At 41.3% G+C, this 19,680-nt stretch overlaps 1 protein-coding gene across 1 annotated transcript; it reads right to left on the bottom strand.

The window, feature by feature from the left end:
- Positions 1 to 1,371: 1,371 nt before the first annotated feature.
- On the bottom strand, positions 1,372 to 16,802 carry ttll1 (tubulin tyrosine ligase-like family, member 1). The gene is made up of 10 exons (XM_083692514.1): positions 16,535 to 16,802; positions 16,175 to 16,292; positions 15,714 to 15,922; positions 15,276 to 15,456; positions 14,696 to 14,833; positions 12,237 to 12,345; positions 8,158 to 8,301; positions 6,404 to 6,490; positions 4,909 to 5,072; positions 1,372 to 3,364 (listed from the first exon to the last, which is right to left on the bottom strand). Exons 2-10 carry the CDS (start codon positions 16,285 to 16,287, stop codon positions 3,235 to 3,237), a joined length of 1,275 nt encoding a protein of 424 aa, XP_083548640.1. The 5' UTR covers positions 16,288 to 16,292; positions 16,535 to 16,802; the 3' UTR covers positions 1,372 to 3,234.
- Positions 16,803 to 19,680: the final 2,878 nt, after the last annotated feature.

Genomic DNA, 19,680 nt, shown 5'->3' with positions numbered 1-19,680 from the left:
CATGCAATAACTGCCTGAAGTCTGTGACCTATTGGCCCCACCATACGCTGGGTATCTTCTCTGGTGATGTTCTGCCAGGCCTGCAGCCATCTTCAGTTGTTGTTTGTTTAGAGGTATTTTGCGTAAAATCTTATCAGGAAATGAAATTCATGTTAAATTGGATTTATATCTGAAGATTGAATTGGCCAGTCAAGACCTTTCCACTTTTTGTCCCTGAAAAACTCCCTAGTTGATATGGAAGTATGTTTTGGGTTATTGTATTACTTTGTGATGAAGAGCCATCCAATGAATTTGGAGGCATTTGCTTGTACTCGAGCAGACAATATGTTTCTGTACACTTCAGAATTAATTATGCTGCTCCATCAGCAGTTACATCATCAATTAAAACAAATTAGCAAGTTCTAATGGCAGCTGTACATGCCAAAACCATAACACCCCTTCCACCATGTTTCACAGATGAAGTGTTATGCTATGTATGGGCAGATCCTTTCCAAAGTTTCTAATTGCAATCACTCTGGTACATAATAATAGTAATCTTTTCTGTCTGCAGGCTTTGTAGGTACCGTTAGCAAACTACAAACTACTACCTGACCATCCTTTTTGAGGATAACTAGTGGTTTGCACCTTGCAGTGAAGCCTCTGTAATTTGGCTGGTGACATATTCTGCAGATGATAGTTTCTGACACATTCATGCCTACCTCCTGGAGAGTGTTCCTGATCTTTGGGACAGTTGTTTCAGGGTTTTTCTTAATTATGGTGAGCATTCTTCAGTCATCCACTGTAGAAGTCTTCCTTGGCCTACAAGCCTGTTTGCAATTGCTGAGCTCACTAGTGTTTCTTTTTCTTTTTAATGATGTTCCAAACTGTTGTTTTTGGTAAGTCTAAGGTGTTGGCTACGTTTCTGATAGTGTTTTTCAGATGTATGTCTTCCTTGACTTTCAATGACACCTCTTTGGTCCTCATGTTGACAGACACCAACAGCAGACTCCAAAGGCAAATGCAAAGACTACAATCAATGTGAGACATTGACAGCTCCCTTATGCCTGCACAAATGATGTGACTGAACACACCTGAACTAACCAGAGACACCTGTCAAGCCAAGTGTCCCATTACATTCAATTCCCTGATGTCGACCATGTATAAAACATGTCCTTTCTAAATGGTGAAACCAACACAAATAATGTACACAAATAAAAGCTGATAATCTCTACTTTAACCTCATAGTAATTGTTTGATTTCACATCCAAACTTCTGGAGTGTAGAGCCAAAAGAAGAAAAACTGTTTCACTGTCCCATTACTTATGCAGGGCACTGTATAGTTATATGTGAAGTCTGGGAATCTAAATAATGCACACATACAGTGACCTTAAATTTAATTTATTATATGTAGAACAATATAAGAGGCACCAGGCAATTCCAATTGCTTAGGAATTAGAAATAAAATATTATTTGTTGTAATTCACATATATTATGTAATGATATATTATATAATGTACTTTTCAATTTTGTTAGCAACATTAAAAGAAGATCTATGTTTACAACATATGAGGGTAAAAGTTCAGCAAAATCAGTTCACCAAAATAAGTTATTTTGAGATGGTTTTCCAGTGGGTACTAAGGTTTGACAAAGGCAGCACCATTGTACACAAGTAAAATACTTTTTTCTGCAAAGTAAAAAAAACGTGAAGTAGAATAAAACATGGTAAGGTCTTGCACACAAACTGAAAAAAGGCCAGATCACAAGGCAACACAGTTGTAGAGGAAAGAATAGCCTGCAGAATACAGAAAATGTAACCACAATATGGGAGATTTGGGTAGGTAAGAAAGCACTTGTACTATATGAGGTTTACCAGATATTCACTCTTAGCTCACATCAATCTAGTCAGTTCTCAAGTGCTGGTGTTCATCTAAGGGGCCCTTCAATGAAAGACGAACATAGTGTGCCAGTTCCTAGTACTGTACAAACAAGGTTGAGAAACAACTCTGATTACACTCTGTGTGACTAGAATGTGGTTATCTTGAACACACAAGCTAACCAGACTGCTGCTGAGAGGTCAAACCAAGGTCACATCAAAGGAACATGGAATGGAGCTATGTGGCTACGGTGCTTTGTTGGCATGGCAATGATGACAACACAAGAGTAGAGAACATTTACCTTTTGAAGAATTGACCTCTGATTAATCTAAAATCCAGACAGATTATGTTTCATTGTAAACACATTAGTTTACTTTATATACCTTTATGGTATGAGGAACAATTTGAGATTCGAGTTGTGTGACTGAACATTAATCGAGTCGATGTTTATAGAAATCAAAAAGTCCATTGACAGTAAATATATAGACCAATCCAGTAGTTTAGGAAATATTTGAATATTAGAACTGTTCATATTCCACTTTTACAAGTCACTTTTTATGCTTTAAGCATTGTCCATTACACTTTCTACAATGTTATATAGTAAGTTCTGAAATAAAAAATAAAAAATTAAATACTACTTGTTATTCAGGGCATAAACATTAACATTTATTTTGGACAAACTTTTGGTTTTTGGACATTAAAAGTTTTTGGATATTAACGTTTTAGATATTCATATGTCTGCATCTAGTTTAGGAAACATTCTGCTTAATGACAAACCAAACATTAAAACTTCAAAAACATCTATATCAAAACAATACATACAGTATAAACAATACTAAAACCAGTGCATCCAAATCTTTCATTGCATTACCTTATGGTATGATATACATTTCTGACAAACAGGCGACTATACAATGTATTATCTACATGTATTATCTACACTATACTTAGATTGTTCCAGAACAATGTCTTTGTACAATGTAGTGGAAACACATTGTGAATAAGTTCTAAATACAATCAAACATACTGAAAATAACCCTTGGCATTGCTTTATATGTATATATTGTGTCCAGTAATTTCTGTAGTGATTTCAGCACTGTGTCCATACACTGCTCAGTCTATACAGAGCTTACAACACCTTTTCTCTCACATGCTTCTCTCTCTCTCTCAAAAGAAAAAAAACACACACACACCAGTCCCACCCTTCCTTCATGCAGGTTGGAGTGCCCTCTGTGGGGTCTCCGGCCACTGGTGTGTCTGTCACAAGGAACGGGGGTGGGTGGGGGTCTTCCATTGTAGTCTGGGTGGGAGGTCTCTCCCGCTCACTCTGCCCCCCCGACAGGAAGTCCACGGAGGGTCAGTGGTGGTGCTGGGCGTGACCTCACTTCCAGGTGGCGGCTGCGGGTCGAAGGCCTGTGCCCCCCCTGGTGCCCTTTGACCCCAGAGACTGGCCCGAGCGACTCCGAAGGTCACGCTCCGCATTCTCGCTCTGCGCCTGCTCCTCATCGTACCTGAAAGGTTGAGAGAGGGGGAGGGAGGGCGGAGAGGTGGGTAAGGAGAGGGATAGAGTGAGAAGGAGAAAAAAGATGTAAAGAGCAAGAAAGGGAGAGAGAGGGTGAAAAGAGATTTCTCTTTCAATCATGAGACTGTAAGGACATTTGATCAGTGATAATCCAAATCAAACAGGTCTGTCTAGTCACCATATGCTAACAATGACGAAGGGGTCTCAGCGACACCTCTGAAACTGCTATCTGCCTCTGAATGGTGGACAGGAAGGCTATTAGTAACCACTCCCACTTTCAGGTCACCACACCTTTTGGGTCTCTTGAATAGAATGTATGTCTCTCAAACATGTAGTTGTATTTGAGCTGCCTTTCATTACCTGGTATACTCGCTGTACCGTACAATACTATTTTGCTTGGACAATAAACGTGTTACTTGACATTTGGAACTACAAGACATCTTATTTCACAAGGGTGAAATTCCTACAAGACCAAGAGGGAAGCCTGTCCTAGCCTGAGGGACACTGAGTGACCACATCCATTACCAATGTAACACCCTTGTTATGACTATTCTACTGTATGTAATCGCCGTACGCCTATTCACTATTAATTCAATAGTAAACTGCTATTATTGATTGACCTAGCGATCCAATATGGATCTTTTGAAATACATTTATTCTAATTCATAAAAACACTTTTTACCCACACTTTCCATTTTTATCTCTTTACATTCATGCCAGTAAAGCCCATTGCTTTGAGTTGAGAAAGAGAGAGATTAAGAGAGAGAGAGAGAGAGAGAGAGAGAGAGAGAGAGAGAGAGAGAGAGAGAAACATTCTGGCAGTCCGTGCAGCTCTATCCTATTATTTTCATGTGGATTTGTCTATAACCCCAGCAACTCCACTCACAATCCCATTTAGTTTCTCCACATAGTTCAGAAAAGGGGAACACGTTATCATGAGCACGAAATAACTCTCTGTACGCATTAACGACTGACTGAGACATCCATTAACCTTCGATAGCTCAGTTGGTGGAGTGGATGACTGTAGTGAGAATGTCAGACATCCTTAGATCATTGATTCAAATCCAGTTCGAAGGAACTCCTTTAGGCGGCGTGGTGGTACACATAGGAGGGACAACAGCAGGTGATAGAGGTGGGTGAATAACCGGCCACAAGTACACTATACTGAGAGATCACTGGGAACAATGGGAAATGGCACTCTATGTCCTGTTTTGACTGTTGTGTGTATTATAAAATATGCTGAAAAGGATTAACAATTTCAGCAATGACTAATTAGGTTGGGAGTTCTATTTGAAAGGGTATTATGTGAATGTGCCAAATAATTTCAATTTCAAAGGATTTTTAAGTTCATTGAGTTAAAACTGACCAAAACTCTGGTGATGCGTACCTTAAACATCAAGCTCTGTGATAAGAGGCAGCTATCACCTACAGAACTGAATTATAATTAACTCAATTAGCTTTGGCCTCTTCATGAGCCAGCGTTGCCATCTGGGGCTCTCTGAGCCATCATAGGAGCAGGCAGGCGTCACTCACAGGACTTGGTAATTGCCCAGGGCCTCTGGGGGTGGGCTGCGGTTCCAGCGGCAGTCAGGGATGTCCCCGCTGGGAGTGACGATGTTCAGAGTGTCGTTGATGAGGTTGTACTTCAGGATACGGTCGTTAGCCGTGCTGGAGGTGAGCGAAGGCGAGGCGTTGACCTGGAGAGCCCGGGTGGGGTGGGACACACACACTCATTATACCAGAAGCATACTTACACAGCATATGCAAGGCACACACACGTCAGGATAAGCACATTAGTCATTACACAGGCCAGTAAGTATAGATAGTATAACTGGAGCAGAGCACACTATACTGTAGAGTGGAAGCAGAATTGAGCTCACTATTTCATTTGATCTCATTAAGCCGAATATGTGCCACACAGCCAATGTGTTAGAAGCAGCGGGTGTGCACTGTAAATATACTGCATCTCACACACATGCACGACAAAATAGACACCGATACAGGCAAATGCATACACAAATAGATCACCAACACATACATTGTCATCATCCCCATACACACACACACACACACACACACACACACACACACATCATAACAGTATGTACACAGGCCAGTAAGTATAGACAGAATATCTGTAAATATACTGCATCTCACATACACGCACGACAAAATAGACACCGATACAGGCAGACAAAGGCATACACAAATAGACCACCAACACACACATTGTCGTCATCTCCACACACACACACACACACACACACACACACACACAATTTTGTTTGAAAGCTCTTCTAGTTTTGCTCTCCCATTTCCTTAGTGGAGATGCCAGCCGCTGCAGACTGAGAGACTGCAGGTTCCCAGCTGCTCTTCTCAGTTACACATTAATGAGAGTTTGGCATTGGCATGCAGGCTGCTCTTCCCCCTGGTGTACCAGAGGATCTGACTATGGCATGACATACACCCCTCTCCTATCCTGAGCCATCCATATACAAAGAAAACTTCAGGAAGTATAAAGGGAAACTTTGAAGAAGTTTCACAGGACACTTCAAGTCTAGGTATATTCTAGGTAGAAACTAGGTATATTTCTGACCCCATGTTCCTTTTTAGCACACATTCATTCAGATCCACTTTGACAGCAGGTGAGAGAACATTACTGCCCTTAAACCAGAGTGTCTGTCCTAAAATAGATCAGTTTCCCTAAATCAAAATAAATTTGGCTTAACATGGGAATAAAGAAAGAACATGCTCACTCCAAACACAGAATTAGTAAGGTGCTGAATCCTTGTGAAAAATGCATAGAAAATGAAGAATGGACATATAGTATAGTATAGGAATGGACTCTCCAATGTATACATTTTGAAATCCTAATGTTTTTCATTGGATATTTTGTTATAGCACCAATGTTTAAAGTATCTATCTGCTTCAGCAAAAGCAAGTGTTTTTAATAATATGCAATTACAGAGTGTATGCATGTGTCTATGTGAGTGAGTGTGTGTGTGTGTGTATCACTCAGGGGTCTCACCTCAATTAGCCAAGGCTTCAGCTTGTCATCGATGATGATGTCATACCCATAACACTCAAAGCAGTGCTTGTCATTGTTCATAACAGGCTATACAGAGAGAGACAGTGAGAGTCATGGAGATAAACAAATAATAGAGTAACACAAATGAAAATTTGACAAAAGGGGTAACCTTAGGCTTCAAGGCATAAGAGGGAATTGACACCTTTAAAAAAAGAAAGAAAAAGGGAAGTGTGTGTGTGAGAGTGAAGTGGTCAAAGTAGCTATGACACAGCAGATAAAGGGTAAAATGGGGAATATGTATATGTTTCAGAGTGTGTGTGTGTGTGTGTGTGTGTGTGTGTGTGTGTGTGTGTAGGTGCAAAAAGAGAAGGGGGATGTCTATACTATATGTACAGTGCCCTTCATAAGTATTTGAAAGAGGAAGCATTTTGTCTTATTTTAGCTCTGTAATCCACAGTTTAGATTTGAAATTAAACAATTACTGAGGTTAAAGTAAAGATTCTCAATTAAATAAATAAATTTTTTAAGATAGAATTAGATTTGGAAATTACAACTCTTTTTTACATAGTTCGCCTATTTCAGGGCACCAAAAGTACTGGAAAATTGGCTTGACAGGTGTTTCTGGCAACCCGATCTCATGCCCATACGCATGTTCTGATTGTTCATGCCTCAGAAAACATATGTTTGCATATGCTTGACCACGTGAATTACGATTTGTGTGGCGGTTAGGCAGTATTATATTAACTTTGAGTGGTTAAGGTTAGGGTAAGTTGTCTGGGGAAGGCATTAGCAAATATTAGCATAAGCTACAAGAACTAGCACAAAAAAAAAAGATACAAAAAAGTAGTGTTCCAAGCGCGATTCGAACCAGTGACGTTCCGGTTGCAAGTACCCAATGCACTTTCTCAACTCCGTATAATGCGTTGGTGGTTCCCCTCACAGGCGATGGAGGCATACGTAAAGCATACTTACACAATACATTGTGAATGCACAGAAAACGACCAATCGGATCATGCGTCTGTATCTCAGAGTGAGCAGGTTTCTGGTTAGTCAGGTGTGTTCCATCATTATTGGGCAGAAAGAAACTATCATAAACATATCTAAAAACTAAAATCTAAAACCTTAAGCTTGCCAACAACAACTGTTTGGAACATCATCCAAAAGAAGAAAAACACTGGTGAGCTATACAGTGGATGATAAAGAATGCTCACCATAATTAAGAAAAACCCCAAAACGTCTGTCCCACAGATCAGGAACACTCTCCAGGAGGTAGGCATGAATGTGTCAGAGACTACCACCCGCAGAACACATCACCAGCCGAACTATAGAGACTATACACCACTAGTTATCCTCAAAAAGGATGGTCTGGTTACAGTTAGATAAAAAGTACCTAAAAAAAACAGCAGAAGCAGAGGCATTTGCTTGCTCCAGTACAAGCAAATGCCTCCAAATTCATTGGATAGCTCTTCATCATACAGTAAGACAATGACCCCAAACATACTGCCATAGCAACTAGGGAGTTTTTCAAAAAGCAGAAAGTTTGCCAAAAAGCAGAAAGTTATTGACTGGCCAAGTCAATCTTCAGATTTAAATCTAACTGAACGTGCATTTAATTTCCTGATAAGATTTTAGGTAAAAAAAACAACTGAAGAACAGGCTTGGTTCCACTTTCCAATATTTACGTAGGGCACTGTATGTGTGTGTGTGTGCATGCGTGCGTGCGTGCGCTTCCGTATGTGCGAATGAACACTCACAGCCACGGCCTTGAGAGACTGCACCATGATCCAGTGGATCTGATCAAACAGTCGGCTGGTGACCTCCTTCCCTCTGGTGCTCTCCAGGTACAGACGCAGGTTACTCACAGTCCACTTCCCACCATGGACATGGTTATAGTCATCCTGAAATATATACACGCCTAGTATACTCCTCTGTAGAGGTTTGCTGAATACTCAGCTAAAACAAGTAGAACAGATACAAGAATGGATACAAGATGGGCACACCCCTACTTCTCTGGCATGTACACAGTAACCACCATGGACATGGTTGAAAAGCCATCCTACACATACAGTACATTCATAACATAATATAGTTATCTGACATATACACTCACCAAACACTTTATTAGGAACACATGTACACCTTCTCATGGTGGAGGTGGTGTAATGGTGTGGGGAATGTTTTCTTGGCACACTTTGGGCCCGTTAATACCAATCAATTATCGCTTGAATGCCACAGCCTATTTGAGTGTTGCTGATCATGTGCATCCCTTCATGGCCACAATTTACCCATCTTCTGATGGCTACTTCCAGCATGATAATGCACCATGTCACAAAGCAAAAGTCGTCTCAAACTGGTTTCATGAACATGACAATGAGTTCAGTGTTCTTCAGTGGCCTTCCCAGTCACAAGATCTGAATCCAATAGAACACCTTTGGGATGTGGTAGAACGGGAGATTCACAGCTTGAAAGTGCACCTGAAAAATCTGCAGGAATTGCGTGATGCAATCATGTCATCATGGACCAGTATCTCAAAGGAATGTTTCCAACATCTTGTGGAATCAATGCCACGAAGAATTGAGGTTGTTTTTGAGAGCAAAGGGAGGCCCTACCCAGTATTAGTATAGTGTTCCTAATAAAGTACTCAGTGAGTGTACATTTCCCACCATGGACGTCATATATAGTAATATACAATGCCTTGCAAAAGTATTTAGACTCTTTTAAACTTCATGTTGCAAAAATGTGTTTAACAAGTTACCCAATAAATTTAATTTAGTCCAGGACAGTAAAACATATAATTTCAGAATTAATGCCTTTGCTTCCCTGATTCCAGTTGTCTGGGGCAACAAAACGTGAAAACTTTCAAATGTTCTGAATACTTTTGCAAGACACTGTATATATGTATGAAAACAGATCTAACATGTATAGTACATAAACATATATTTGACATTTACACAAATACTCATTTATATTTAAGGCATTTAGCAGACGCCTTTATCCAAAGCGACAACAAATACATTTGACTAAGTAAGTGAATCATCTATCCATCAGTCATTATAAGAAAACTTAATCTATGCTACAACTGGGACTATTTGCAGAAGAAAGGATTATTATAATTTTTTAAATTTATTTACAGGAGAGAAACCTGCACAGGGGGGTAGTTGGGATGAAGAGGTCTTTAGGAGGGACAGTTAAGATGTAGCCTGAAGAGATGGGTCTTCAATCTACGGCGGAAGATAGATAGTGACTCTGCAGTCATGACAGCAGTGGGAAGCTCGTTCCACCAGCGGGGCGCCAGGACAGTGAAAAGCTATGACCGAGTAGTGCGGCTGCTGTATCCATGTAGAGGTGGTGGTGCCAGGCGGCCAGCCGAGGTGGAAGAGCAGAGTGATCAGGCAGGGGTTTGGGGGCTGACCATTGCTTGCATGGACGGAGGGGCTGTTCCCTTTGCCGCCCGGTAGGCAAGCACCAGGGTCTTGAATCTGATGCGAGCTGCTACCGGGAGCCAGTGAAGGGCGAAGGAGGGGGGTGACATGGGGAGAATTTGGGGAGATTGAACACCAGACGGGCGGCAGCATTCTGGATGAGCTGCAGAGGTGCTCGCCACATAGGATTAGTGGTTGTCAAGGATCACCCCAAGGTTCTTGGCTGTCTGGGAGAACTCTACTGTGATGGAGAAGTCTTGGAAAGGGCAGGCTTTCCCCGGAAGGAGGAGCAGCTCAGTCTTGTTAAGGTTGAGCTTGAGATGGTGGGCTGACATCCAAGTGGAAATGTCTGCAAGACACACAGAGACACGTGTTGCCACCTGTGAGTCAGAAAGAGAGAAAGAGTTGAGTGTCATCTGTGTAGCAGTGGTAGGAGAAACCATGTGAGGAAATTACAGAGCCAAGAGATTTGGTATAGAGGGAGAACAGTAAGGGCCCTAAGACGGAGCGGAGAGGATATCGATGGGTGGTTTACTGTGTCAAATGCAGCAGACAGGTCCAGAAGAATGAGAACAGAGGAGAGGGAGGAAGCTTGAGCAGAGTGGAGGGCCTCTGTGACAGCAAGGAGAGGAGTCTCAGTAGTGCCCAGCCTTAAAGCCGGATTGGTGAGGGTCAAGGAGGTTGTTCTGAAGGAGGTAGTGAGACAGTTGGTTATAGACAGCACGTTAAAGGGTTTAAGATAAGAAGGAGAGAAGGGATACTGGTCTGTAGTTATGGACAGCAGACTGGTCAAGAGTTGGTTTCTTGAGAAGAGGCTTGACTCTGGTTGTCTTAAAGCCAGCTGGGACAGATTCTGTGGATAGAGAGGAATTGATTACGGTGGTAAGGAACAGAAGGAGGTCTTTGGAGATGGATTGGAGAAAGGGGGAGGGGATAGGATCGAGGGGGCAGGTGGTTGCCCGCTTGGATGTGACCAGTTTTAGAATATCATCAGGGGAGAGGGGGGAAAAGGCTGATAAACCAGAGACTGAGTGTAGCACAGTGGGTTTGGTTTGGGAGTGGTAGCAGTGTTGGCGAGAGGTTGAGAGAAATAGCTCCTAATGTCATCAACCATCTTCAAAGTAGGTGACAAAGTCATCCACAGACAGGGAGGAGGGAGGAGGGGGAGGAGGTGGGTTGAGGAGTGAGGAAAATGTGGAGAACAGTTTCCTTGGGTCAGAGGCAGAGGATTGAATTTTGGAATGGTAGTAAGAAGCTTTAGCAGCTGATGCAGATGAAGTGTAGTTAAGGAGGAGAGAGAGGTAAGGTTTTAGTTCATCAGGGAGGCAGGTTTTTCTGCATTTCCTCTCAGCTGCCCGTAGCCCTATTCGACAAGCTTGCAGGGTTTCAGACAGCCAAGGAGCGTGTGGAGAGGATCGTGCCGGCCTTGAGGTCTGTGGACAGAGAGAGTTGAAAGGATGAGAAAAGAGTGGAGAGGAAGTTGGAGGAGGCTGCATCAGTGGATAGAAGGGAGAAGGATTCAACAGACAGTAGGGAGGATAAGACAGAGGAAGAGAGTGGTGAGGGAGAGGGTACGCAGGTTGCGACGAGAGGATACAGTGTGGGTAGAGTCTGACTGGGAGGGGGTGGATTTGAGGGGAAGGGAGAAGGATACAAAATGATGATCAGAAACTGGAAGAGGGGTAACAGTAAGGTTGGAGGTATGGGAGGATCTGGTGAAGACAAGGTCAAGCTGATTGCCCGCCTTATGAGTCGGAGGAGAGTGGGACAGGGTAAGGCCAAAGGAGGAGAGAAGGTCAAGTACTGCAGACGATGATGAAGCTTCTCTGACTGGATTTTGAAGTCACCCAGTAGTGAGAGCGGTGTATCGTCCTCAGGGAAGAAGCTGAGAAGGACATCCATTTCATCTAAGAAGTGGCCAAGCTGACCTGGTGGACGATAGATAACGACAATGTGAAGTTTGACAGGGGAGGTGACAGAAACAGCATGGAATTCGAAAGTGGATATGGACAGGTGTGACAGGGGAAGGACATTATGTGACCACTTAGGGGAGATGAGGAGTCCTGTGCTTTCCCCTCGACCAGAGAGTCTAGGGGAATGAGAAAAGGAGTAGGCATCAGAGAGGGCTGCCGGAGTAGCTGTGTTTTCCGGTGTAATCCATGTCTCTGTGAGGGCAAGGAAGTGAAGGGACATGAAGCAGGCATAAGCTGAGATGGCCTCTGCTTTACTGACTGGCAGTTCCAAAGTCCTCACGCGACGGTGAGGTTGTGGTTAGTTGAGCATGGTGGGTAGATTAGATTCGAATGGTTACAAGGGGAGGTGTAGCATCGATGTATCTTCCTGATGGATGAAATAACAGGAATAACATTCATGTGGACATACAGTAGAAACACACACACACACACACATACCCCATGTCTCTGAATGGCCACATTGGTCAGGTGCACAAACATGTTGTCCAGTTCACTGGTGCTGGGCGTGTACTTAACTGTACAGAACCTGCAGAACCCCAGTTTATACCTGCAACACACACAGCCCAGTGTCAACTAAATGATCAAATCCTTAAAGAGGCAATCTGGGATTGGCACATTCATTTTTTTACTTTTAAATGAATGGTATATAGCCATTGATTCTTGAAGAATATAAATTATAAATGCCTCATAAACTTAGTTCAAGTGTCTTATCCCATCAGAACCCAACAAATACAATGTACAGTGGCTTCGGAAAGTAATCAGACCCCTTCACTTTTTTCACATTTTGTTGTGTTGTAGATTGAATTTAAAATTGATTAAAAAAAATGTTCTGCCCTGACAAAGCAAAAATATTTTTTTGGAAATTTGTGCAAATTTATAAAAATTGAAATACAAAATTACCTCATTTACATAAGTAATCAGACCCTTTGCTATTACACTCTTAAAATTATTACTATTATTATATTATTATACAAATGCAAAAATGTCATAAACAAGTCACTCAATAAGTTGAATTGAGTCCATCTTAATGCAAGGATAATAGTTCATGTGATTTTGGAATTAATATATTTGTTTTTATAGTCTTCTATAGTCCAGTCTTTGATTTGCACAGGAATCAATTACACAGTGTGGATCAGGTTGTCATTACAAACTGAGCAAATGGAGAGGAACAAAACTTCTCAAGAATGCTATCCTGAGGCCTGGGGAAACTTACAAAAATATACAAAGTGAATGGCAGAGAGGAAAAAGCACAGTCGATGGCACAACATCATCTCAGTCACTTTACAAAATTGGTCTATAACCAAGTGGCCAAAAATAATCCCTTAATGGAAAATAATCTCTCACACATCCATAAATTGTGTTTGCAACAATGAAGAAGTGATACAGCAAAGAAAGTGGCTGGAAATGTGTTTATTTGGTGTGTAGATGTGTATAATTCTACAAAGCATTAAGTTTAGTGCAAATCCAGCACATGCAATGCAGTTACTGCACCATCCCGCATGTGAAGAATAGAGGTAGCCCCATCATGTTATGGGTATGTTTGTCATCGGCAGGGACTGGGGAGTTTGTCAGGATCAAGAGAAAATTATGATTATGAATTAATGATTAGACTGTCACTACCAACTCAGCAAATGTCATAATTTTCTCTTGATCCTGACAAACTCCCCAGTCCCTGCCGATGACAAACATACCCATAACATGATGGGGCTACCTCTATTCTGTATGGATTAGACTCTAATCCATACAGTGTGTAATTGATTCCTATGCAAAAACAAAAGATATTCATTCCGAAATCACATGAACTATTATACTTGTACTCAGATAGACTCAATTCAACTTGAGCGACTTGTTGAAGACATTTTTGCATTTCTGCAAATGTTAAGAGTGTCATAGCAAAGGGTCTGAATACTTATGTAAATGAGGTATTTCTGTATTTAAATGTTTATAAATTCGCAAAAAAATTCCAAAAACGTGTTTTCGTTTTGTCATTATGGGGTATTGTGTGTGGATTGATGGCAAAACATTTAAATTGAGTCTATATTTTATTTTGACAAAAAAAGTTAAGGGGTCTGAATACTTTATGAAGACACTGTAATTGTAAACAAAAACTATATAGCTTCAAAACATGGTTAAAACAAGTGTACAGTAAACATGTCCTCCACAAATGATGTAGTGACCCTCTATAAAAAGAGAGTGATGGAATGAAGCCTGTGAATGAAGCAAGAAGTTTAGTCATAAACCTTTTACTCAGACACTTAGGTTGTCTCTGTTTACAGTGCTGTGTCCCGTTGTGCACAGGGACAGCTTTTCTTTTGGTGCGATCACCTTCTGTGACCAAAGAGAAAAAATATTTGGATGCCATTGAACTACTATCGTACTAACTCTACTGATATAAGATGCCTTTACTTTCAAACACAAATTTCACCAATAGGCTCAGACAAAATATTTGCACTGCCAAATTATTTGGTTACAAATGCGACTGGCTATAAACCTAGTTTACATAACTCTGGTTTCCATATTGATATAGGCCAAGTGTCGGTATGAAATTATGCTGCTGTAACCGTGTTGATTGCATTAGGCTACACACTCCTAGCTCTCCACTTTGCATAGTTATTATTATGACGTTTTTAATGATGAATCAGCATAGCCTCAAAACTCCTAAACAACCTCTATGGCAAGACACATCTTTCACCATAGTTGAATCAAAATTGGGCCAATCAGTGTAATTTCGTAAATGTTGCATCTGAATGGCAAGACCCATCATTCACCCGTTTCATCAGAATTGTCCCAGTGGTGTCAGAGAAAAAGCGTGTGACATACGAACGGACAGAGTGGAGGACAAAACCAAGATGGAACAGGACCTAGACTGTTCTCAAAGAGTGTCTATACTAACTCACATGTAGCACTTGAGAGGGCGGTAGGTGGTCACCAGCACATAGAGACGGAGGTCAAACTTCTTGCCTCCGATCAGCAGAGGGTTGTCAATGTACAGGGAGATGACATACGCCTCTTTGCCAGTCGAGGCTGCCACAAACCTAGAACAAAACATCAGAGACCATGCATAAACCACTGTTGTCCATTCCCAAACTGACCCTAGTCATAAATGTGTGTAGATCTCAGGAGGTAATCTATGACAGATGGAGTGTATGCTGTATTGCTTAAACCAAAATTCTAATTCTATCAGAACTACACAAGTGTCTTGATTGGGCAAAGGTTTAAAAATGACTATGATCTTTGAAAAGGCCATTAACAAGGCTAGTTTTTAGGACTTTTCTAATCATTTAGTTTGAGTAGTCATGTTATACCACGTTAGCAGGGTAGAGCAGTACTTAGGAAAGTATTGCTTTACTCTGTCTCTCTGTAAATGAAAACAGGTTGTAATAGTATCACCAACACCGAGTGTGTGTGTGTGTGTGTGTGTGTGTGTGTGTGTGTGTGTGTGTGTGTGTGTGTGTGTGTGTGTGTGTCAATGCTCACGTGGAGGTGCGGCTGTCCCGAGACCACTTCTTGATCTGGGACAGTTTGTTGATGAGGAAGATGCCTTTGCCCTGGGCCTTCCCACAAGGCTTCATGATCCAGGTGCTGGATGGACTCTTCCGGAACTCCTCGACAAACAGATTGTAATCCGCTGGCAACATGAAAGTCACTGGTACAAAGTCTGAGGGACAAGCAGTAGTGGAGAAAGAGTGTGTAAAAAGATATGGGACCATATTGATGATTACAACCATGGAATACACAGCGAGTAAGTTAAAGGGATCGTTCACAATCTACTTGCCTCGTTTTCTAGCACTATAACACTGAGTTTCGCTAGATAACAAAGATGCATAAATGATCTAGATCGAACGACAACATGGGAGATATCTAAAACCAAATGTGTCAAAATAGTTAACTAAGACCCCCTGACCCCCCTCATACCTAAATAAAGATATTTCCCATTCTCGTCTTTCTCGGCCAACGGGCTGCTCTCTTTCTCCAGCTCCTTCCGGTAGCGTTTGATGTTCTTGATCATCAGATCCTTCCTGGTCAGCTCATAGTGGTTGGGGAAGTGGTTGACCATCTGGTCGTCAGAGAGACGGTAGCCGGTGTCCACGCTGAACACGTTCCTGATGGTCTGGATGCTCATCCTACCAAGGCAGAGACCAAATAGGGGTTGAGTTTGGCCCGCATTATGGCTTACAGGTTAGGGGTACATCGCAGTCATGTTAAAAAATGTTTTACTATGAAGTTCACACTAACTAAGTACTGTAGCCTTAGAAGACTTTATTGACCTGTTCAATGAGCAGCTACAGCTGACTCTCTGTAATGGGGGAAAGTGCACAAACATTTTGGCAAACAAATCGGGGGGGACAGAAGATAAAACTGAAATGACAGCCTACCAGTAGAAGTTCCAATCCTCGCTCTCTGTGACCTGAGTCCATCCTCTCTTCTCAAAGTTGTTGATGAGCACAGATTTCTCAATGTCAGTCACCCATTTCACCTTACCAGCCATGGTACCTTACACACGAGAGAGGGGGAGGGGGGGGGGGGGCGGGGGTAGGGGTAGGGTTAGTCAAATAAAGGATATTCTCTTGTCTATTCAATAAAAGATATTCTCGTCAACGTCACCCACAACCTACGCTTGCAAATCCTCCCAATACATACAGACGTAGAACAAGCAGCTATATAGCAATGTCATGTACTGTCTACGAATCTCGCTGCAACAAACAAGTACTGCAGCTAGCTAGCTAGTAACCTACCTGCAAATCGAGAAGAAACAACTGGTCATCAACACCACCAGGCAGGCAGCTACGAGCCTGGATCCGCCCTCACCTGCACGGACTATCTGATATGTGGAGCCTGTACCGACTATCTGATATGTGGATCCAATCGTGAAAAGTGATGCTTGGAAGTATTGCTTTCATCGCGGCTCATTTCAAAAGTCTCCCTTTTTAACATCCATATCTTCGGCTCAAGGGTGGCACCAAAGTAGCTGTTATTGATCCAACTGGTCTGCTGCGGGACCACACTGTGTTCTTCCGGGTGAATAACCTAGCAACGAAGAACGCATCCTAGATTTTGTTTTTTTAATGGACCTTTCCAGGCTGGCTGCAGCATCCGCTAGGAGGTACCGGAATACCACTGAGAGGACCCCGTCTATTTTTTTCTTTACCATGTGAAAGAAAGGACTTTGCCACAGCCGACTTTTAAGATAACTTAAATAACTTATACTCTCACCAAATATAAATTATAAATGGAGCTGAATTCATGTACTATCACAAAACCTTTGTCTGCTATTGAGTCATAGTAGTATGCATCAAACACCCACACTGACATGTAGTAGTAAAAAAAAAAAATAATAATAATAATAATAATAATATAAGTTGACAATGTAGGACTTCCAAAGGTAGCAGTGTTTGTGGGACCAATAGAATAGTGTAACATAACAGGCTACATAACGTTGATGTTGGTAAATGTTTGCTTGTAGCACAGATGGAAAAACACACAGTAGAATAGTTACTGTGGCTTGATAGTTAGCTTGCGTTTTTCTGCACCCCCTTCTATGTGAGATTTGACACCTGCACCCATCATGGAATGCGCCGCGAGTCAAGTCGGGAGGCTACTTTGTCACAACTGGCGTGCAGTGAGCCCAATTAGGATCGGCTTGATTTAGGTGTGTTATTTGGCAAGTTGTCATGCTATTGTGTTGGCACCAGGATGGCACCAACCTTTATGCCCCCACAACGCTACATTAGCAGAACAGGTACGTTGGCACCAACTTTGCCACAGCCTAACTTGAAGACTGCGGTTACGTACTGTGTTTGCTAGGTAAAAGCATTTCTTCTATAAAGTTCTGGCGTCCTATGGAAGCACCTATGCCAGCACAGGCACACGCAGAGAATTTGTGAGCAGCGTGGACAACTGATAGAAACAGCTGCAACTTGGAGGCTACAGTACATTATATGGTTCTAACTTGCTACTGAAAGATCAAGATCGCAAGATGGTAATGTAGCAATGGAAAGGTAATACAGTAGGTAATAGAAATTCTGCAATGATGAAGGAATGATTGGAATGTCATGTTCTAAAATTACAACTTTGTGATGATGATCCAATGTCCAATTTATAATACAATAATAGAACATTAAATATATTAAAGACATGCACAGCTTCGGAACAGAAAGTGATAGGTTATTATCAGATTCATAACTAGGCTTAGAACTGAGAGACGTTTTTATGAGTGTACATCAACTGATCTAATACTATTGTCAATCGATGGCTGATGGAAGCAGGCCTTGATCTTGAGGCCATTGGCAAAATCAAGGATATTTGGACTATTAACCCAAGCGGAAAAAATATATACTTAAAGTATACTTTACTAATATATTTCTAGTATAGGCCTACTTGAGTTTAAATATACTAAAGTATATTAATTGATATTAAAATAACTCCGCTTAAACTGTACTAAAGTTGTATTTATTAGACTGACTAAATCATTTGTCCCCAGAGCCATACAACTCTACAATAGGTCAATCAAGGGCAAAGAGATGGACTTCTCTGCATAACCTCCACCCTCTGTATCATATCACTATCATGTATCATGTCACTGTTTCACCTCATTATCTACAATGTTTACTAGCTATGCTAGGTCTCATACACAGCCCCTACCTCCCTCCACCAGCCTGGACTAAATGCACTTTAAAATAGTCCATATTTATGTAGCCCGTATTTAGTTTTTAGTATTTAATGCTATAATTGCACTGTCTGCCTTACCTTTTTGCACCTCACCTAACTGCAAAGACATTTACAACTGCACCTCGTCTGTATAAAATGCTGCTAATGTTGTATGTTGTATGTGTATGTTATGTGTGATACCCCTATGTCTGTATGCTACTTGGAACCTGAATTTCCCCCTGGGATAAATAAAGTTTCTATCTACCTATCTATCTATCTATTTACAATTTTTACTCAAATTGTAAATTATGTAGGTTTTAAGCATATTAAGTACACTTGAAATATGTTAAATATGTTTACCCCTCTTAATTCATATTGAAGTATACTCATAATAAGGTTATCTGAAATGTCAAATAGTATGAAGTATATTACAATTGAATCATAATATTATAATAAATAATTAATAATGTGTGACTAGCATATTTCTGTGTATACTAAAAGCACACTTAAATTAGATACAAAACACATTGGTATTTACACTATGTACTTTTAATATTCAACCTTTATTAAGGCATGAAGTCCCATTAATGTTAAAGCGGACATGACATGTAACCAGTCAAAACAGTAACAGTCAAATTCATTTGGACTGAGTGGTGAAGTCTGTCTCCAGACTGAGTAAGTTAATTTAATCTTGCCATTCAGTGTGTTACTGGTAGTATTGCTGTGGCTATCCTGCCTGGGACCTAGTTTCTGTTGAAAACAATCTGCTTGAAACCAATTGCTGTTAATCTCTAGTGGGAGGGGATGAAACTTCTCTGCAAGGTATTTAAGTCCCTACTCAGCTTTGACTAGACCTAAATACATTTGGACTGAGTGGTGAAGTCTGTCAGGTCATTAATTGATCGTTAGATGGGAGGGGCTGCAACCCTGCTAAGTCATCAGCAATTACAGAATGTGCCCTTCTATTCTGACGGTCAAAGAATGACAGCCTCTGCGACAGCCTCCTGACACGAAGACGAAGAAGTCAATCTGCGGAGTCCATCGAGGAAGGCCTGAGAGGAAGGCCAAACTACTCAGTATTTTTATTCTATTTGATTATTTTTTCACTACTCTGAGTGTATTGAGCGCTACCTATATCTTATATTGCCCACAAACCCTCTATCTCTCTACCGGCAAATATCACAATGTGCTTTCTCCCCATTCCTGTTATTTCATCCTTCAGGAGGACACATAG

Source organism: Argentina silus (genome assembly GCF_951799395.1).
Source record: "Argentina silus genome assembly, chromosome: 20".
Classification (NCBI taxonomy): Eukaryota; Metazoa; Chordata; class Actinopteri; order Argentiniformes; family Argentinidae; genus Argentina; species Argentina silus.
The sequence above is the reverse complement of the archived record's forward strand: the minus strand, read 5'-3'. Positions and strand labels throughout refer to the sequence as shown.